The 20,148-nt window shown below is 60.4% G+C and overlaps 2 protein-coding genes and 1 long non-coding RNA gene across 3 annotated transcripts; 1 reads left to right on the top strand and 2 right to left on the bottom strand.

Annotated features, from left to right (window-relative positions):
• Window positions 1–2,005: 2,005 nt before the first annotated feature.
• Window positions 2,006–5,637, bottom strand: AP5B1 (adaptor related protein complex 5 subunit beta 1). The gene is made up of 2 exons (XM_007982923.3): window positions 4,825–5,637; window positions 2,006–4,725 (listed from the first exon to the last, which is right to left on the bottom strand). The coding sequence occupies exons 1-2, from the start codon at window positions 4,972–4,974 to the stop codon at window positions 2,239–2,241; spliced, it is 2,637 nt and encodes an 878-aa protein (XP_007981114.3). The 5' UTR covers window positions 4,975–5,637; the 3' UTR covers window positions 2,006–2,238.
• A 5,651-nt stretch (window positions 5,638–11,288) lies between these two features.
• OVOL1 (ovo like transcriptional repressor 1) lies at window positions 11,289–20,087 on the top strand. Its single transcript, XM_037999065.2, has 4 exons — window positions 11,289–11,432; window positions 17,943–18,160; window positions 18,449–18,638; window positions 18,954–20,087. Exons 1-4 carry the CDS (start codon window positions 11,333–11,335, stop codon window positions 19,247–19,249), a joined length of 804 nt encoding a protein of 267 aa, XP_037854993.1. The 5' UTR covers window positions 11,289–11,332; the 3' UTR covers window positions 19,250–20,087.
• On the bottom strand, window positions 13,051–18,002 carry LOC119624440 (uncharacterized). Its single transcript, XR_005240572.2, has 3 exons — window positions 16,171–18,002; window positions 14,694–14,781; window positions 13,051–13,372 (listed from the first exon to the last, which is right to left on the bottom strand). It is a non-coding gene; the product is annotated as an uncharacterized lncRNA (long non-coding RNA).
• Window positions 20,088–20,148: the final 61 nt, after the last annotated feature.

Below are 20,148 nucleotides of genomic sequence, written 5' to 3'. Positions count from 1 at the left end.
TGATCTCAGCTCCAGTGGGAGCCTCCTGGAGGCGACTTCTCCAGCCTTCCCATGTACTTTGTTAAGTACCCTGATTCTCTTAAATTCCCTTCTGCCAAAAACAGCTGGAGAAGTTTCTGTTTCCTGAAACTGACCCCTTCCTGATTGGGAAATGACTTGCCAAGGTGACAAAGCAAGTTACTGCCACATCTCAAATTTGAGACAGGCCTCCCGACTCTACCTATTAACAGTCCACTGTCCCAGGCCGGTTTTTTGTTTTTTGGGTTTTTTTTTTTTTTTTTTTTTTTTTTGAGACAGAGCCTCGCTGTCGCCCAGGCTGGAGTGCAGTGGCGTGATCTTGGCTCACTGCAACTTCCGCCTCCCGGGTTCAAGCAATTCCCCTGCCTCACCCTCCCAAGTAGCTGGAATTATAGGTGCCCATCACCATGCCTGGCTGATTTTTGTATTTTTATTAGAGACAGGGTTTCGCCATGTTGGCCAGATTGATCTCGAACTCCTGGCCTCAGGTGATCCACTCACCTCAGCCTCTCAAAGTGCTGAGATTACAGGCATGAGCCACCACACCCAGCTCAGGCCCGTCTTTCCTCTCCTAGCCTGCCTCAGTCAGAAGGATCAGGAGGGGTAAAGCTGGCCCATGGGGAACCTGTGGCTGGGAGCCCATGAGGCAGGGGCAGCAGAAGGCGGCAGAGAGGGTTGGACCTCTGTGGCCCTGGCTGTCTGCTCTGATGGCATGATAATGGAAACCTGCTACCAGATGACAAAACACTATTACCAAACAGCTGGGTGACCTTAGGAAAATCACTCAACCGCTCCTGCCTACAGATTTCCTCACCTGCGGGGCCCTGCAGAGCTGTTGCAAGGATGAAATGAGGCAACGTACATGTGCCTGGCAGCAGAGCTGACCCCACACAGCTCAATTATCAGTGTTTGCATGTTTGGGGAAAAAAAAACAACTAGAGGAACTAGTTCTTCTTACCTGGGAAGATTCCTAAGCACAAATTAGATTTCTTAGGGGCTGAGATTAGAAAAAGCTTAGTCTCAGCTCCTAGACCTTATTAGCAGGCCCTTCCTAGAGCTGGCTCTAATCGGCATAGCTTGGGAAGCTCTCTTCCTGGGGAAGAAACCACCTAGCCACTGCAGCCTGTTTCTGGCTTAGGTCCACTGGCCTGCCTGGCGTGAGCTCCCTGGGGCAGGGAGCCTGCAAACCTTGGGAGTGGAGAAGCGCTGGCTTGGCCCAGTGTGGTGGCTCACACCAGTAATCCCAACACTTGGGTGAGGCTGAGGCAGGAGAGTTGCTTAAGCCCAGGAGTTTGAGACCAGCCTAGGAAACGGGGAGATCCTGTCTGCAAACAATACAGTGGTGACTCACACCTGTAGTCCCAGCTACTCAGGAGGCCGGCTGAGATGGGAGGATCACCTGAGCCTGGGAGGCAGAGGCTGCAATGATCCCTAATCGCACCACTGCACTCCAGAGCGCCAGAGTGAGATCCTGTCTTTAACCTCCCCCAAAAACAAAGAAAGAAAAGTACTGTCTGATAGGTCAGGAGGTCCACACTAGCTCCAGCCTCCTTCCTAAATCACTGGGCGGCCTTGGGCAAGGCCAGACCCTCTCTGGGAAGCAGAAAGGAGATTTTCCCCCTGCCTCCTGGGCAGGGATTGCGGAGAACGCTAGTGTGTCTAGGTGAGAAGGCACTCTGCAGCTCTGCAGTGCTGGGTTCTGTCTGGAAGCCTTCTCAGGGCCTATGACCCTGCTACGGTTTGAATGTTTGTCCCCTCCCACACTCATGTTGAAATGTAATTGCCACTGTAACAGTGTAAGATTAGACCCTAAGAGGTGGTCAGGCCACAAGGACTCTGCCCTCCTGTGTGAACTCAGGCTGTTATCTTGGGAGTGGGTTCGCTCTCTCCCCTTACTCCTGCTATTCTGTCCAATGTCATGGGATGATGCAGAAGGGTCCTCACTGGGCTCTGGGCCCTCAACTGTGGACTTCCCAGCCTCCAGAGCTCTGAGCCAATACATTCCTGTTTATTATAACTTACCCAGTCTCAGGTATCTTGCTAAAGCAGCAAAAACAGACTAAGACAGACCCTCACCCCCATGAGCCTGCTCCCAACCGGGGCCCAAAAGAAAAGCCAGCGAGGGCACTGGGGAATGCAGGGTTTTGGGGAAAGAGCTACAGGAGTGTGCCTTGGCCCCCACAAGGGCCACAGTCCTGCCCCCACCTGGTCTCCCGGGGCTCAGAGAGCAGCCGCCAGCCCACGGAGGTAGTCCCCCGCCAGGGGCAGCACAGCCCAGTCATCAGTCCGCAGGGCCACAGGCACTCCATCTGCCAGGGCCGCCTCTAGCCGCAGCAGCAGCTTTGAGTTCGGGGGCAGGTGGATCGCTACATAGTAGCTGGTAGGGGGCTGGGCCACCACCACGAAAGGCTCCAGGTGGTGGGACACCAAGCCCTCCAGGCCCTGTGGCCCAAGTGGACACCACACACGACTCTCGGCACCCTCTGGCAGGCAGGAATCCCAGAGCTCCTCAAAGAAACCCAGCCCAGCACCCCCTGGGGGCTTCGGGAAAGGCAGAAAGAGGTCGGCAAAGTTGACGAACAGGGGTGGCAAGTGGGCATGGCACGTGAGACCAGTGGATGTGGTATAAAGGGCGTGGACATCCAGCCGTGCGGGGGCCGGGCATCGGGGCTGCAGCGGCAGGAGCAGAGGGCGGGCAGGGCGACCAGGACACAGGCAGGGCACATGGACAGCCTCCAGGGGTGCATACAGCTGCCCTTCTACACAGAAGCGCAGCTCCAGAGAGTAGATGGGCTCCAGCGCCTCCGGCTGCAGCTTCAGCACTGGGAGTGGGCCCTTGCCCCCATGGGACCCCACGCTCAGCCGTACCAGGGCCGGGGCCTCCTGCACCATCAGTGCTGCCACAAAGCCCTGGTTCTCGGCCACCAGTGAAGAGGCCAGTGCAGGTGGGGCAAGCGAGGGGCCCAGGGCCACCCCCAACTTGGGTCCAGCCAGGTGTGCCAGGAGGATGTAGTAGAGACGGGCGTGGTCACGCCCATCAGGGTCCTCCAGCTGCCTGGCCAGCACCTGCAGCAAGTCAACCAGGCCACCCCTCACCCCTGCCCGCAGCAGCGCCCGGCAGACCCGCAGTAGGCCCTGCTGTAGGTCCCAGTTCGTGCAGTGGGCAGCTGCGGCCTGTAGAAAGTTGAGAGTAGCACTCTGGGCATCTCCATCTGCCACCTTTGCCAGCATTTTCAGGTGCCAGCAAAGAGCTTCATCCCTGCCCGGCCTGGACACCACCTCCTGCCGCAACACCACCTTCAGGGGCTCCCTCAGCACAGAGTCCACCTGATCCAAGAAGTCCACAAAGTGGGAAGCCAGCATGGGCCGGACTCGGTATAGCTGGGCCAGTCCGTGGATCAAGGGGGTCAGCACTGTAGGTTGCCCAGCCAGGCAGCGGGTCACCAAATATGAGGCCTGGAAGCAGACAGTGGCCAAGGCCCGGGGTCCCTCATCCAGGGCTGCCCGCTGCCGCAAGCCAGCCAGCAGCTCTTCCAGGTAGTGCCGTGGGCTTGGAAGCTGGCCTTTCTCCTCTTCTTCATCCTCAGCACAGAGCAGGCACAGCAAATGCAGGCGGGCCAGGAGAGCCATCGGGTCATGCAGGAGACTGGGCAGGAGACCACGGCATAGCTGAGGCCCTAGCAGCAGTGGGGCAGCCTCCTCACCTTCGGGGCCCAGCGGCCAGTTCTCAGGGAAGCTCAGGAGGCAGTGCAGGTAAAAGAGATGGGTGGGCGGAGGCAGAGCAGGGTGCTGGGCAGCCAAGGTGAGCCGGCGGAGCAGCAGCGCTTCATCCTGGGCTGTGAACAGGGCCTCACCAAAGGCCGCCTTGAGGGCAAGCACGGCGTGCAGCAGTGTCAGCTGTGCTGTGCCTAGCAGCCGTACCAGCTGCGGCTTGAAGAGTGCGGGTGGCTGTCCCTGCAGACCCCGCAGGGCCCAGCCCAGCAGCCACAGGAGCTGGGCCTGGGCCACAGGAGTGAGCAGATAGGAGGTGTCCAGAAGCTGGATCACCGCAGCCCGCAGCTCCCGCGCCTCCTCAGGGCTGTGCTCTCGTGCTGTAAGACTACGCTCCCCCTCTCCCTCCTCAGCTGCCGGCCAGCTGGGTGCTTGGGGCTGAAGGCGTCCATCGCCCTCCTCCACTAGTGTCCAATCCCAGGGACCACCCCCAGTTGGGGAGACCTTATCCGTGAGCAGTCCCCCTAGGCCAGCCCCAACCCGGGACTGGAGCACCAAGGTGTTGCGCAAAGCAAGGGCCAGCAGCAGGCTGAGCGGCTGGACGGGGCCTTCCTGCCCCAGCAGGCCCCGCAGCAGCCCCAGGGAGCCCCCCAGCAGCCCGGGCTTGCAGCTCTCTAGCTCTCGCAGGCACTCGCAGGCGGTGGCCTGCAAGGGGCGCTGTTCCGAGGCGGGGACAAAGCCTCGCCCCAGATCGCTGCCTGCAGCCAGGCCGAGCAGTAGGGGCAGGAGCCGGCAGGAGGCGCCCGAGGTGGGGCCCAGCGCGCCGCCCGCCGCCAGGGCTGTGGTGGCCGCCAGCAGCAGGGGCCGACGGAGAGCTGAGGGCCGCGGGGGTAGGAGGACCAAGGTGTCCAACAAGGAGGTGGCGGCCACCTCGGCCGCAGAGACGTCGGGCCACAGCTGGGCAGGGTACTCCAAGCTCAGGGCCAGCAGGGAAACCTGGATAGGGGATTAGGAGGCAATCACGAAGATGAGGTTCAGGACGCGGCGGGCTGGGGTGACTCTGCGGGCCGGGGCAGGGGACACGTGGGGGCCTACCTTGGTCTGCTCGTTCAGCTTCTCACTCCTCAGGTCGCCCAGCAGGTCGCGACCCAAATCCTCCCCCTCGGGACCTGCCATGAAGGCGGACGGGCTGGCCCGGAAGGCCCCCAAGCGCTGGGCCCAGGCGTCCCGGCTCAGGGGCCCCATCGTGAGGCGCGCGGGCCCCTGCACAGGGAGAGGGATCCTCAGGCCGCAGCCACCAGGAGCGCGGGCCCGCCGCCGACCCCGAGGGGCTACGGTCACCCCTGGCCGCCGCGCAGATGCCGACAGGACCCGCGCCCGGCTCCCACAGTGACACCAGGGCTCTCAGGTGTCCCGCCGGGGCCCCCGCGGGACAGGACAGAAGCAGGGCGAGGGAGGGTGCGTGCCGAGAGCTCGTTAGGCCGCCGCCCTCCAGCCCGCGGCCCGCACCGAAACCACAGCGCCACCCCGGCCCCCGGCGCCCGCGGTAACGGGCCGCGCTCGCCGCCTGACTCAGCCGCCGCGGGCGCTCAGGCAGGCCGGCTCCTTCCGGGCTGGCGGCGCGGGGCGGGGCGCAGCGCGGGGGCGGCCAAGGCCGGGCGGGGCGTAACGGGGCCACCGCCTCCCGCAGGTGCCGACTCGCCGGTTTCGCGGGGGCTGACTAACTGTCCCGCCGTGTAGGCCCCCTTCCCCGAAACCGCCTCAGGCCCAGGCAGGAAAGGCGGAGGGGAGTGGGTAGGGGCGGCGGAGCGGGGTGGGCCTGGGCCCCCGATGCCAGGTCCCGCGGCGCAGGGCTGCGATCCCGCGGCCCTCGGCTGACAGCGGCCCGGCCCCACCAGCGCCCGCCAAGCCGCGCAGGGCGGCGGCCAGCGCGCCCCCCGCCGGCGCCCGGGCGCACCGCACCCTGCGCCAGATGCGCGGCCCCGGGGGGCGCGGGTGCGGGTCCTGGGGCTCCCGGAGTGGCCGCTGGGAGTGAGCGAGCTGCGGTCGCAGGGCGCCCGCAGGAAGAGCGCCCCAGCTGAACCGGTCCGGCGGGCGCCGCAGGGCTTGGCTTCGCTTCCCTGACGCCTGCCTGGGCCCCCCGCCCGCTCGGCTTGGGGGCGAGGAGCCGGCGCCGCGGTTGCGGCCCGCCAGGAGCTGCTGACCTTTGTTTGCCCGAGGCCGCGCTGGCGGCCCGCAGGGGTCGTGACGGCGAGGGTGGGGCAGGGCCCTAAGTCGAAAACAACGGGATCCATACTCGGGAAGTGCGGGCTGTCAGGGCCTGGCCGGTCACGGGGCTCGAGGCATGCCTAGCGATGGGGAAAACAGGCCCGGGAGGAGGGCAGCCTTGCCAACCGAGACCTGGGGCCAAGCAGGGCCGGAACTCAGCACTCTCGACTTCAGTGGGCTGGATTCTGGCTGTTTGGGGCCATTCGGGGGTCTGGGCCGCCGCCTCTCCTAGGCCAGAGGCCCAGGTTACAGGTGCCCCACAGACCACCGGTTTTCCAGGGCACAGAACCGCCGGCGCCCAAACCCCACCACCCACCTCTAGCTCTAATTAGCCGCTTTGAAGATGAAACAGGCCTGAGCCCCCATGCAAGCCACTGCCAACTGGCCTCTCCCTACCCCATCCTGCTCCAGATGGGAGGTGGTGGAGAGTTGAGGGGTGGAGAGTGCCAAAAAGGAGGCTGTCTGGGTGCCCTTGGGGATGGAGAGATAGGGACCCACCCGGAGGGACAGGTCCAGCCAGAAGGCCCGGTCCCGGCTCCTCTAGGCCCTGGTTCCACAGTTGACTCACAGGCGGCAGCCCCAAACCACTTCCCTCTAGGTGCCTCAGTTTCCCCATCTATAAAATGTGAGTGATAACTCCCACCCAAGAGGCTGTGGGGTGAGGCAGCCTGGCTAATTAAACCCAAGATGAAAGAGGGCAGGATGAGAGCAGCCCTGGGGAGGGGAGGCAGCCTGCAGTAGGAGCCAGTCTGGTTTCCCTGTCTGAGCCCAGAGGGTGCTGGTAACTGCACATCCCTGGCCCTCACCACCCTCACGGTGAGGCAGGAATGATTATTAAACCCCTCGCAGAGTTGAGGAGACAGGCTTCCAAGGGTCAGGAGGCCTGACACTGGCTCTGGCCCCGGCTCAGCCTCTGACAGCGTGGCCTTTGCACACCTCCTGCCTGAGTGTTGGCTCCTTGAGGCTGAGGGTCTGGAGGGAGGGAACCCACTTGTGGTCTCCAATGCTGCAGTGGACGAATCTGCATGGACTTACTGAGGCTCACAGCAACCCAAGTACCGAGGGTGGGTACCAGATGAGGAAGGGAAGGTGCACAGAGGTGCGGTCACTCAGTCACAGAGCCCCTCAGAGGTGGAGCCTCGACTTTCACAAACAGCCCCTTGTTGCATCTGACCTGGTCCTCCCCCTATACCAGGTACCCTTGGCCCTCTTGGGTGTCCAGGTCCCTGGGTGGGCCCTGTTCTCACCTGTCTGTTCCCCTATGGGCGGGTGGTACTGGCTCTGTCCCTGGCAAAGCCAAGCATGGAGCTGAGCTCAGACTGTCATCAGACTCACCCGTGACAGCAACATGCCAGACGAGGGCCCAGGTGTGGGCCACTGCCGGATGCTGAGCTGGGAATTCCCCACTCCATGCCCTCTCTCATTTCTCCTCCTGCTGAGTTTCTGTCCTCCCCATGCAGCCCAGTTATGGGCAGACACTAGACACAAGGCTTGGAAAAGGGAAAGTCAGTTTCCCAAGGGTTCTGAGCCTCAGTTTTCTCATCTGTAGAATCGGGCTACAACAAACACACCCTCGCGGCCCTGGCTGCTGGAGACACAGGAAGGCTTAGGAAAGAACGAGTCCATAGGCAGAGTCATGGAGATAGAGCAGATAGTGGGTGCCGGGCCATGGAGAGGGGAGACACAGTGACAGCTAATGAGTACAGGGTTTTCTTTGGGGTGATGGTTGTACAGTTCTGTGAGGTTACTAAAAACCAGTGAATTGTACATTTTATAAAAGGGTGAATTTGATGGTATATGAATTCTATCTACATAAAGCTATTTAAAATGGCATTTAAAAAGGGGTCCCACCCCAGACCAGCAGAGGCACAAAAAGTAAAAATAAAAAAAATACAAAGGGGTCCCTCAAGTTCAGAACTTGCAGTGGTGGGGAGGAGAACCAACAATAAACAAGGAAGACAAAACAAAATGCCACAGAGTGAAAGTTGTGGCAAAGAAAATAGGATAGTGGGACAGAGGTGGCGGGGGACAAGGATTTAGCTGGGGTGGATGGAGAGGCCCCTCAGAAGAGGGGACATTTGGTTGAAACCTGAATGAAGAAAGGTGGCCAGTAATCCAGTAGGGAAAAGTGTTCCAGGCAGAAGGAGCATCAGGAGGAGGGCCAGATCTGGGAACAGGCCAAGGCTTGTTCAGGGGACACAGGAGACAGCAGTGTGGCTGGCATACAGGGACCCAGCTGGAAGGGAATTGGGAGGTCAGGGGCGGCCACTGGAGGGTATGAGCCAAGGAGAGGCCTGGCCTGGGTTTTAACAGCACCTCATGTGGCCCACCTGCCTCTCCAACCTCAGCTCCCCTGCCCTTTCTTCCCCTCACCGCACAGCCAAGTTGCATTTGGGTTCGTGGCACACACACTAGACTCACTCCTGCTTTGCGGCCTTGGCATCAGCTGTTCCTTCTGCTGGTCATTGTCTTCTCTACTCTGCACAGCTGGCTCCTCCCTCTCATTCAGGCCTCAGCACCCCTACCTGCCACCATCACATTCTCTTGCCAAATGTTTTGTTTGCGTCTTATGCTTATGCTTACTTGTTTCCTTATTTGTTTGCCTTGCTTTGTAGAATCTCAGTGCCTGGCACAGCAGGTTCTCAGAAATGAAGGGATGAATTTAGGGATGAATGAATGCCATGTAGCTGGCACTGTGCTGCTACATGAACAGAGATATGCTGCTAGATGTGAACGGAGCAGAGGGCGCCAGCCTTCATGGTACTCACAGTTCAACTACACGTTTCCCCGCCGTCACATACATCGTCTGTCTCCTGAGCTACCCAAGAAGACAGCCACACCACACACTGCGGCCTGTGGGTCAAACCTAACCCACAAAGATGTTTTGTTGGACCCATTCCATGTTTTAAATTTTTTTGATTAGCTGGGTGTGGTAGCAAACACCTGTAGTCCCAGCTACTCAGGAGGCTGAGGCAGGAGGATCACTTGAGCCCAGTAATTCAAGATTGCACCACTGTGCTCCAGCCCAGGTGACCTAGTGAGACCCCAACTCTTAAAATTATTTTAAAAATAAAAAAATTGAGCTAACATTTAAAAATTAGTCAGTTTCACTTACAAATCTGGACTTCTGGCTTCTCTTGGAAAATGGAAAGCTGTGGCCATGTGGGGTTTGTGCACCTGAATGACAGGATTGTGGCTGCCTTTCAGATAGGCACATTCTCTCCAGTTCCCCCCCACTCTGTTTTCCCCCTGACTGCCAGGGTCAGTTGTCTTTTGTCACTGAATTTGTAGTATTGTCTTCCTGTATCTGTGTCTCTACCAAAAGTTGGACTATGAAAGGTGAATGGGTCACGGGAATCAAGAAAAGAGGATATTCATTCATTCAACAAACATTTATTGATAACCCACTTTGTGCCAGGCACAGCTGGGGATACAGCAGTAGACAACACTGCCTCCCACCTCGGGCCCCATTCCACACCCTGTAACCACACCTTGTGCAGGGAGGGGTTCCCTTGGCCGGCTTCACTTTATTTACCCAGTGTCCTGTCCTTCTGGACACTGGAGTTGCTCCCCTGATGGGGAAGACTGCACCTTGTGTCTAGGGACATCTGTGAAGACTTCACCATAGTATCCACCGAGCACCCACTGTGTACCAGCCCATCGGGGGTGGCACAACAAAACTGCTCAATCAATATTTGTTGAATGAATGAACTAACTGCACCTTTCTCCTGGACAGAGAGTGGTTTAAGGTTGTTTCTCCTGGATTCACCTCAAAAGATAGGCACATACCAGGTGTTCACTTAATGTCAGTTGAACTCAAAGGTCTGGCTGGGATCAGAGTGGAGGTCACAGCCCTTGGAAAGGCAGGGGAAGAGGCAAACGCGAACGCCCCATCCCTGCCCTTAAGTAGGTCAGCGAGTGAGGGAAGCCCAGCCAACGCCAAAGTGTCACGATGGGATGGGAGCGTGGGCTTCATGGAGGCCTCTGAGGATCGGGGGCATCCCTCCACATGGACCTGGGGCCTGAGGAGAGTATGAAGAGTGGCTGGGGGCGCGGGTCCCAGGCTGAACCTCAGCCCAGGGCAGGCCGTGGGTAGGAAGCTCTCCGTGGTGGCCGTAGCAGGGCAAAGGCGGCTGGGCCTTTCCCGGTCTGAGGTCCCCAGCCCTCCGCATTCCACCAGCCTGGCTGCACCTGAAATCCACCCATTTGGGACAAAGAGAGTTTTTGAGAGTGCATAAGTCCCAGTGGCCAAGGCGTGGGGGTCTGTCGGGCTGTCGGCGCACTCCGCGCAGTTGAAGCCACTTCCTCCGTGAAGGCTTCAGGGCAGAACGCGGGTTCTCTGCCGGGTACTCGGTCGCGCGGTCCGCGCCTCCCCACACACCGGCCGGGGACGCTCCTGCGGCCCTGCGTGCCTTTTCGCACGAAGCCGGCGCCCAGCAAACACCCACCGGCTGAGCCACGAGTTGCTCAGCCAGGCCTTTGGGATCCCACGCCGCCTGGGCCCAGGCCCGGTTCAACAAGTGCGGACCGGGCCGCCCGTTCCCGCCCGGCGGCTTCGCGCCTACCCAGGAGCCTCGGGCGCGCCGGGTTGGGCCGGCCCCAGTTGGACGAGTTTCGTATCATCACCCGCGGAGCGTGCCAGCGCCGGTGCAAATAACGTTGCCCCCTCCCTCCCTGCTCCGCTCCCTCCGAAACCCCTGTTTGCAAACGCCGGTACGCCCGGCTGGGAGGTCCCGCTGGAGCCGGGCCCGCTGGGCAGCCAGGGGCAGAGTGCCCGACGCCCGCCCCCCGCCCTGCCCGGCCGCCCCGCCCGGGCCGCGAGGCCACCTCACCCGCAGCGGAATGGAAACCGGTTCGACAGGTAACAAATAGGTGGGTTGTCACCGTTATTTCCCAACGCATGCGCCGTCGCTCCCCAGGCCACTCCAAGCTAATTAGATCAGATCACCGCCCCCCACCCCCCCGCCCCAGCCACCAACACACACCGCCGCGAGCCAATAAAGCGTCAACCCGTCCGTCCGGCTCGCACTTTAAGACTTCCCGAGCGGCCGCGGGGACGCCAGTCGAGCCGGGAGACGCTTACCTGCTGCTTCCCCGCGCTGCCCGGTGCACCTGGCCTCAAGGGACCTCGTTTGCAGGGAGGACGGCGACACTCTGCGGAGTTGGAACCGGCGCGCGCCGTCCGGGCTCGGACCTTCCCCGGAACGTAGGGGCGCCTTAGCGACTCCTTCCCTGCTGTGCCCCGTTCCCGGCGTTCAGCCCGGCCCCGCAAAGGTGGGACGGTTCCCGGCTTCAGTTACGGAAGCGGCCCGTGTCCAGCGACGAGGGTTCGAAAATGCCCCGCGCGTTCCTGGTGAAGAAGCCGTGCGTCTCCACGTGCAAGAGGAACTGGAGCGAGCTCCCAGACGAGGAGCGCGGCGAGATCTACGTGCCAGGTGAGGCAGCCGCCCTCCGGCCTGGGACGCCCGCGGCGGCGTCGAGGCTGCGGGCGGGCGCAAGTAGGTCTGCGGAGCCGGACGGCAGGCGCGGTGTGGGCTCCGGGGCTGAATGCGGCCGCGGCCCAGGCTGGGTGGGCCCGCGGCTCCCGACCCGGGGCACAGGGGGCTGGGGCGGGGCCGGCGGAAGAGCGCCGGTGGGGGCGGGGGCTGCATGGTGGAAGCGGAGCCGCTCCCAGGGCCTAGGGGGCGCGGAACCGCTTACCCCCACCCCCTGAACCGCGGCACAGTGGAGGCAGCGGGGTGTGTCACCGCTCAGGTGACCCTCGGCTCCGACGTCGTAAATCCAGAAAACCGGGATTTGCAGGAGGCGGGAGGAGGGCACTGGAGCGATGCCACTTTGGGGGGCGGGGAGCGAGCTGGAGTTTCGGCCGAGATTTGTGTTAAAAGACTCTGAGCTCCAGCCGCTCGCACAGGTCCTTCCTCCTCCCCGACAACACTGGTGGGCGGGTCGGAGTGAGGGTCGAGCCGGTGGGGGGTGTGGGCCCCCAAATTTTCGTGGGGCTCCGGCTCCTGGTCCCGCGCAGTGCGCCGAGACGGTAGGGCAGGCGCCCGCTGCGCCCCTCTTGCCCTTAAAGTAGAGGTGGGATCGGGTCTCACGTCTGCTAGAAACGCACTTCCTTCACCTTGGCGGAGGACACAATTGCATAGAAAGCAGCTAAAGGGAGCCCACCCCACAGCGGGGGGCCAGGCCCTGGGAAGCTGGTGTACCCAGTTATTTTTGGCAAACGCCTAGACAGCGTCGACTGTGAATGAGTAACCCGAGTTGCTTCTTCCTCCAGCGGCATCTTCCCCTGAACGCCCCAAGAACACTCCTATCCCTTCTGTCCTCCCCAACCCCCAACAAAGTCTTTGGTCTGGAGAAAGCCTGCTTCCTTCCGAACGCCCCCTCCCCAGGCCTTGGGGGCGGGGCAGGGACGCTCTGAATGCCCAGCCCAGCCCCTCCGAGGGGGGAGGGGGGAGTAATTAACCAACTGACTTTGACCCTTGATCTGCAGACTCCCTGGCACCGCCCCAGGCCTTGTAGGAAAGTGGGGAAATGAGGGCAGCAGTGAGGGGCCCTGTGAGGGCTCTTGCTCAGTTTCCCTCCTGAATCAGCTGTTGAAGACAGTGTGGTGAGGTCTTTGTGGCCTGTGGTGCTGGCAGGATGTTTCACAGCTTAACCTGATCTCAAGGGGACCCCTCTTTCACAGTTCCTTAAAACAAGGGAATGTGCCGGAAGACCCTGATAACCCCATTGGGGAAACTGAGGCAAAAAGGGACGTGAGTGGCCTTCTCACCTGTGGCAGATTAGGGTGTGGGCTCAGGATTCTGTTTATAGCTTCTTGCTTGGCCACCATCCCTGGTGAACTGGCTGGTTCTCTACCTGGGGGTTTGTGGGGGCATGCACAGAGCTGGAGCCCCCTCCCCGCTCGGCCCTCCGCCCTCACCTGTGTTTGACTTGCTGCTTAGCTGCTCCTTGGGATCTGATAAACTGAACTTGGACCGTGGTAAAGGTGAGCTGAGCTCTGAACCAGGCTCAGTGTGCTGTTATTTTTAGTTTTATTTCACATCCCCAATCAGTAACAGATCATGTGTTGACTTTTACAAAGGACAAAGAAATTCCGTTTGTTGAAATCATTGACTTCTTTGTGTCCTAGCGATTTTCTCCACCACAGTTCTAGTGGCCACAGTGGAAGTGGCAGGGGAGACTTATGTCCCAGGGGCTGTCCCATCAGGTGCAGGGGAGGGCCTCTGGGTGGTCCGGGCCACCGGCTGCCACCGTCCAGGTGAGGGAGACCTGCTGGCTTCTCTGTAGGCTCCTCCAGGATGTGTGACGGGAGTCCAATCTCAAGGATGAAGGGAGAATTTGTCCTCATCTCTCTGGCAAGGAGAGAATCCTGTGGGTCAAGTAAAGGGTAGAAGATAGAGAACTTAATTTTACCTCTGAAAGCCATGTGGCCCACTGAAGAGTTTTCCCACAGTTTTTGGCAATGAGAAAGGGAATGTCCGCAGTCCACGCTCGGGTGCCTCAGATGGCTGGAGAGTGGGGGTGTGTTTTGTGCTGGCCTGTCCCCTGGCTGGGCCATTCCATCACCAGCCAACCATGACCCCAGAGCCAGCTGGGCACGTTTCCGTTCGCCTCACAGATTCCTGGAACGTTGTGACCAGCTAAGCGTTGACCCTATTTCCAGTGGAGGGCCCAGGAACGTGGGAGTGTTTGAGTTCTGACCATGCTGCCAGGTTCCTCTGAGACCCTCAAAGCCTCCCAGAGACCACCTGGAAGGTGAAGGTTTTACTGGCCAGAGGTGCTGGGCCCCAGCCCGACAGCACTGATTCCAGGGCCCCAGTTTGACAATCACATCAGCCTCTCTCCCCCAGGTAGAGTTCTAGAGCTTCTCACTCCCAGAGCAGAATCTTTCCCCTGGGAAGAGGTGAAGACGGCTCCATGCATGCACCCTGGAGACTTGAAAGGATTACTGGCTAGGAAGCCACCTTGAACCGCTGCCCCCCCCCACAACTGCCCTCCCCTCGCCTTCCTTTGTTATGTCAATATTGACTTGGAGTGACAGGGAGTAATGCCTGGTTCCTTGAGGATAAAGCCAGGCACCTGTACCCAGGGGGTAAATTCTACCTCCTGGACTGACCAGGGAAGGGCTCCAGGAACAGGGTTGAAGCTGGTTCTCACAACCCCCCAGCAGAGCCCCACCCCCAGCTGAGTGAAATCTCCAGGTCAGGAAGGCACCTGAGGACAGACTGGAAGCTGGAGTCCAGGAGCATCCCAGGGCCTCTTCCAGGCTTCCCAGCCTCCCCTCTGTCACTGGGCTGGCCACGGTCTGCTCTGCCACTAGCCTGGTGGACACTCGAGCTCAGGGAGGCCAGCAGGCTGGGCAGTGGGACACTGGAGCTTCCTTCAAGGAATGCGGCCCAGCCTGGCTCTACCGCTAGGTAGTGTGGGCACTTGGGCAGGTCTCTTTCCAGCTGGTCAGGAAGGCTGAGAGTGAGCTTTGGGGCCTGAGGATGCGTCGGGGGTGAGGATGGGGAGAGCTCCAGTCTCCAATGGGATGGTTACCCTGTAGCAGTTCCTTGGCCGTGTTTGGCAGCGAAGGAGATGTTTGCTGTGCTTGCCAGGGAGCGGGGCTGGGAGAGTGGACAGCCACACAGTGGAGAGAGACAGAAGAGCAGGATGGGCCTAGGCAGCCAGCTAGCTGAGACTCCTACCTGTCCGCCGGGATCCTGTCACCCAGGCTGCTAGGCTGTCTGTGCTGAACTTGGGTGTCCTGAGGCGGAACCTGGCAGAGGATTTGTCCTGGAAAGAACAGGTGAGGGCAAGTCCTTTGGCCGCAGGGAGGATGGCGAGGGAAGCTGGCCATGGGTGAAGTCGGGGCTCCTTTGTATCATTGGCCATTTCAGCAAGTCCTGGATGGAGTCCCACAGGGACACTGGGCCTGTGCCCGGCTGGGTGGGGGCTGCAACAGGAAGCACTGCCCCCACTGTTCTGGGCGGGCACCCTGGTAGGAGGTCCAAGGCACAGTTTTAACTTCTTTGTGGATACCCAGTGAAAAGTGGTTGGGAAAGAGGGAAAATATACTGTCTGAAGGAACTTCTGGAAGTTCACAGTGGGAACAGAAAGAGCAGAGACTGGCCCATGCGTTTCTGGGCTGGCCTGCCTCTGGCTGGTGCTGGGTCCTTTTGGATGATTTGCTAGCTGACCTACAGGGAACAGAGGAGATGGGCACGGGGGCACCAGCCCTTCCTGAGAAGGGTGTAAGGCTGCTGAAAACCAGCTGCACTGTGCTGACAGGCTGGGCCCCCGTCTCACCTTCAGAACTGGGCTGACCCCCATGTTCCGGGGCAGCACCCATGTGGTCAGCGGGGCCCAGGAGGGGGTCATCCTTGCATCTGCTTCATTTGCTCTCTCCAGAGAGCCAGGGACAGGCCTCATGCCCAACATCTGGGCCAACAGCTTTCCATCCAAGAGATGGAGGACTTACAGAGGCTAAGGCAGGAGACAGGCCTCGATGGGCAACTGCCCTGGACACGGTTCCTCGGTGTCCATGCCTCTGCTCTGGGCCTGGCCCTAAACATTGTCCAGGTAGAGGCAAGTTGGGCTAGCAGGAGGGGACCCATAAGCCCCCAGGCAGTAGGAAGAGGGCCAGGCTAGTTTGGCCTTGCCATACTCCACAGCTGTGGGCGGGTGATGAGTGGTCACAGCGCCACCGCCTTGCCGGAAACATCTAATTAGGGACAGAGAGCACCACAAGCAGGGCCCAACCAGTTCTGCTTCCTGCCTCCTGCCACTCAGTGACACTCAGTGCCAGGTGGCACGCCAGTGCGCACTCCCTGTGCGTGTGGCCGCAGGAGGGACATGCTCATGGGGGTGGCAGGGAGACAGGTTTGGCAGGGTGGGTGGGATGAGGCAAACATCCCCACCCTGGCGGCGGGTGGCCGCCCGTCCAGCCTCCTCTGCCCCTCACTCAGGGTGGAGGTGGACCAGAGAGCCAAAGCAGGCAGGCCCACTCTGGCCCCAGTCTCCCCGCACCAGCTCGGCCAGGTTTGTGTGGAACAGCAGAGGCGGGCAAAGGACACAGGTCTCCTCCCAAATGCATGGATCTCAGGACCCTGACCATAAGCCTCCCCTCTGGTGGAGCAGGACAGCCCAGAGCAGCCACCGTTGTGGGCTCAGCCTGTCCTTCACCTGCTGTCTCCTGCTGTGGTGCGGCTGGGGGACCTTGCTCACACCATCCAGTACTGACAGGCAGAGGAGGGTAGGGGTTCCTGTTTGTCTCCACCTGGATTGAGAAATGGAAAATGTCATCCAGCTTTGAATTCTCAGCCAAGGTCTCCAATAGCTGGTGAGCCTGCATGAGCAGCTCACCATCGCCCCTGCCCACCCCCAGCCAGACAGCTCCTGTGGCAGGGGAACAAGCCGGGGTAGACAGCCAGACCCCGACACTCAGGCTCAGAGAGAGGTGCAATGCCAGCCCAGAGGCCAGGCCTGGGCCAGGCGCTGGTGAATCAACCCTAGGAATGAGGTGGCCCATTAAAGGCCCCCGGACAGACGGACGCCAGTGCCTGCAGGACGGGTTCTGGGCGGCGGCGGGCGCGTTCTTCTCTCTCAGACCTTTGTTGTGTTTTGAGGGGGCGAGGACTGGGGCCTCTCCCGAAACTTCAGCACTGTCAAACGCACCCTTGCTCCACAACCACATTCCTCTGCTTCCCCCACGTCCCTGTCCTCTGGGAGAAGAGGTGAGGGCAGCAGCCCTCCTGCCTGGGCCCTTGCCCGTTCTCTGCCTCGCCGACTGCAGGGTGGCAGGGTGCACAGGGCCATGCTCCTGCTTCTGCAATCCCACATCAGCCTCCCTCAGAAGCTCACTCATCCTTTAGGTCATAGGCCCCTGGTGATTTTTCCTTCTGAAGCTTGGAGGATGTCCTTAGCTTACAGGTTTCAAGTACTGAGCTCAGGCTCTTTGGAAGAAAAATATTAAGTTGAAAAATTTGCCCCAGCTCTGTTGGCTTTGAGAATTGTGTCTCTGTGTCCCTCAAGAGTGCTCTCTTTCTGGTCCTCTGTAGTCAGCACTGGGCTTAGGGTCTGAAGCCAAGCCTCCTGGCCCGTTCGGTGTGAGGTGCCTGCCGTGGGGCGTGGCTGCATCCAAGGGCTGCCAGGTATCGGTGCTGCCGCTGCTGAGGGAGCCCAGCCCGACATGCCCCAGCGAGCGGTCCTGCCGAGGGGGAGGGTTGCATAAGCCTGGGCAGGCCGCCGAGACTGTTAGGCTGCATCCACCTGCAGCTCCCTGACCTCCTCCCTGTTCCACCCACCTGGCCTGTTTCCTGCAGAGCTGGGACCAGCTGGGAGTGGAGAGCCTGGAGCCCTGGGCTACAACAGCAGGGGCCGGCCTGCTGGGGTGGGGGTGGGAGGCAGGGCTAGGACCACCCACACCCCCAAGACCAGCAGCCAAATCTCGGAGGAGAGGCCTGGAGCGGCCCAGACCACCGGGGACCATTCTGATGTGGCTCCAAGAGCTGTCCCTGGGCAGAAGGTCTCCACTGGCTCATGTTCAAAGCCAAGGTGCAGGAAGGGGGTTCGGCCACAGACGGCTCCGGCTCCCAGTGCCCTTTGTCCCTGTAGGAGAGTGGATGAGGCCTGGAATTCAGAGGGACTGGCCCAGGTGGGGCAGGCAGACAACTCCAGAGGGATAATTGGCAGGGCAATTCGGTCCTCCCAGTTCCGCTAAGACACAAATTACTCAGCGGGCAGTGGCGCTTGGCTGGCATCACCTGCAATTACCTTAATAGGGCAGGAGGGCGGTACAGCAGTGGTGGTCGGGGCAGCCCCGCTCTGCCACATGTCTGCGATGGGAGGGACGGAGTCTCCAGGTTCCAGCCGTCTCATGGCTAGGGAAGCTTCCAGAAACCCCGCTGGATCCTCTCTTCTCTACCAAGCCCCTCACCTGTCTGTTCTCTCCCCAGTCAGCCTGGGCTTCTGCCCACCACAACCCTACCGGGAGCCGGAGCCCTCTGTGGCCGAACCCCCTTCCTGCCCCCTGGCTTTGAACATGAGCCTTCGAGACTCTAGCTACAGTGTGGCCCCTGGGCCCTGTGTGGTGGCCCAGCTGCCCTCTGAAGACATGGGACACTTGACAGACCCCCAGAGCAGAGACCATGGCTTCCTGCGCACCAAGATGAAGGTAATGCCACTCACGCTGTCTCTGAGGGCCAGGGGCGTGCATGTAGACCTGCGTCCAGCTCGTAAGACATGGCACAAATGAGATGTAGGCAGAGACTGACCTGGGACCTGGGCCAAGGTTTCTGCAGAGGAGTGCCGATCTCCGGGCAGATGGCACAGAGCTGTGGCCTCTGGGAGGTGGGCACCACCCTCCTTGGGGCACTGGGGGCTGGCATCCACGTCTTCCCAATCTGCCAGCCTGTGGCCCCAACTTCTGGATGTCTGTCAGCAATGCTGTCCTCACCCACAGGTGACCCTTGGGGACAGTCCCAGTGGAGACCTGTTCACCTGCCACATCTGCCAGAAGGCCTTCACCTACCAGCGCATGCTGAACCGCCACATGAAGTGTCACAACGACGTCAAGAGGCACCTCTGCACATACTGCGGGAAGGGCTTCAATGACACTTTCGACCTCAAGAGACACGTCCGAACTCACACTGGTAAGCAGAAGCCCATGGCTGGGAGAAGCACGCCAGATCCGCCTGGCTGCGGCCGTGCGGGAAAAGCCCAGCACCCCCTGCTCTCCCTTGGTGACGGGCAGCCTGGGAGGGCATCCCAGAGCTCAGGGCCCAAGTCCTGAGCTCATCAGTTAGGAGTTTTGATTTGAGAGTCACTCGGGAAATTGGTGTTGGACAGGCCTCCGTCTATCCCTTGGCCCGAGAGGCAGGGGTCCTGTCCTTTCTGTGTCCAGAAGCATCTGACAGCCTCCCAAGTCCCTGCCAGGTCTCTGATGCTGGCTCCTGTCCTCCCCGCAGGCGTGCGGCCCTACAAGTGCAGCCTGTGTGACAAGGCCTTCACGCAGCGCTGCTCTCTGGAGTCTCACCTCAAGAAGATCCACGGCGTGCAGCAGAAGTACGCGTACAAGGAGCGGCGGGCCAAGCTGTACGTGTGTGAGGAGTGTGGCTGCACATCTGAGAGCCAGGAGGGCCACGTCCTGCACCTGAAGGAGCACCACCCTGACAGCCCACTGCTGCGCAAGACCTCCAAGAAGGTGGCCGTGGCACTACAGAACACTGTCACTTCCCTGCTGCAGGGCAGCCCCCACCTGTGAGTGGCTCGAGCCCTGGGGGTGCTCCCAGAGGCCCTGAGAGGGTCCAGGATTGCCTCCCAGCTGCCTGGCCAGCCCACCCTCCTGCGACCTCTCACCCGAACACCAGTGATCAGGACTGGAGCCCCCGTGCCTTGGTCTCCCTTCTGGGCACACGTGCTCACTCAGGCCCAGCAATGACCTCTGCTCATTTTTGCATTTTTGACTTATGATCTGAGGCTGCTCTGAGCCTGAGAAGATGTGCCTATGTCTGGAGAAGGGATGAGGCCAAGGCTGCCTTCAATTAGAAGCAGCCGCCCACAGAGATAGGCACTGTGTGCCTGGCAGCAGGACTTCCTACCCAGAGGAAATTCGAGCTAGGATCCCACTGCCCCCGCCTCTCAGCACAGGGCAGGGGCTGCAGGTCCCCAGTGGACAGCAGAGTCAAAAGCACTGGCAAAGGGCACCTCTGCAAACAACCTCGGTGGGGGCTGGCAGCGAACCCCCCACCTGGCAGGGCTTCCTCTAATGCTCAGGGTTCTGGAGGGCTCTGTCCTTCCGGCAAGGAGAGGCACACGTGTGCCCAGCCGTGTGTGTGCGTGTGCTTGTGTGTGTGCACTACTCTGTGTGTGCGTGCATGTGCACGCACAGGAGGCCTTTCCGCATATCACCTCATTTCTAAGAAATAAACTGCAAGGTGCCAAGAAGGTTTTATTTCCTTTTTTTTTTTTTTAAAGATGACAAATGTACAGATGTTAATATATTTTTGGTGCCAATGGCGATGTTTTTAAGAGCGGGACGGAGCTGGCTTTTCTCCATTCCCATGCGCTTCTATTTATCCTGGACATTTCAAACCTCCTCTGTGCCTTGGCTCTGGGCAGGGGCTGCCCCAGCCCACCCCCATTCTTTGTACATGCTGAGAC

This window comes from Chlorocebus sabaeus, chromosome 1 (assembly GCF_047675955.1).
Source record: "Chlorocebus sabaeus isolate Y175 chromosome 1, mChlSab1.0.hap1, whole genome shotgun sequence".
Lineage (NCBI taxonomy): Eukaryota > Metazoa > Chordata > Mammalia > Primates > Cercopithecidae > Chlorocebus > Chlorocebus sabaeus.
This window is presented reverse-complemented; position numbering and strand designations above follow the sequence as displayed.

Excerpts from the sequence above, each read along its gene's own strand:
- AP5B1 (XM_007982923.3), bottom strand. The coding sequence starts at position 4,974 with ATGGGGCCCCTGAGCCGGGACGCCTGGGCCCAGCGCTTGGGGGCCTTC. Across the intron at positions 4,726-4,824 it reads AGCTGAACGAGCAGACCAAG|GTTTCCCTGCTGGCCCTGAG; the intron begins GTAGGCCCCCAC and ends TCCCCTATCCAG.
- OVOL1 (XM_037999065.2), top strand. The coding sequence starts at position 11,333 with ATGCCCCGCGCGTTCCTGGTGAAGAAGCCGTGCGTCTCCACGTGCAAG. Across the intron at positions 18,161-18,448 it reads TCCTGCGCACCAAGATGAAG|GTGACCCTTGGGGACAGTCC; the intron begins GTAATGCCACTC and ends CCTCACCCACAG. Across the intron at positions 18,639-18,953 it reads ACACGTCCGAACTCACACTG|GCGTGCGGCCCTACAAGTGC; the intron begins GTAAGCAGAAGC and ends TCCTCCCCGCAG.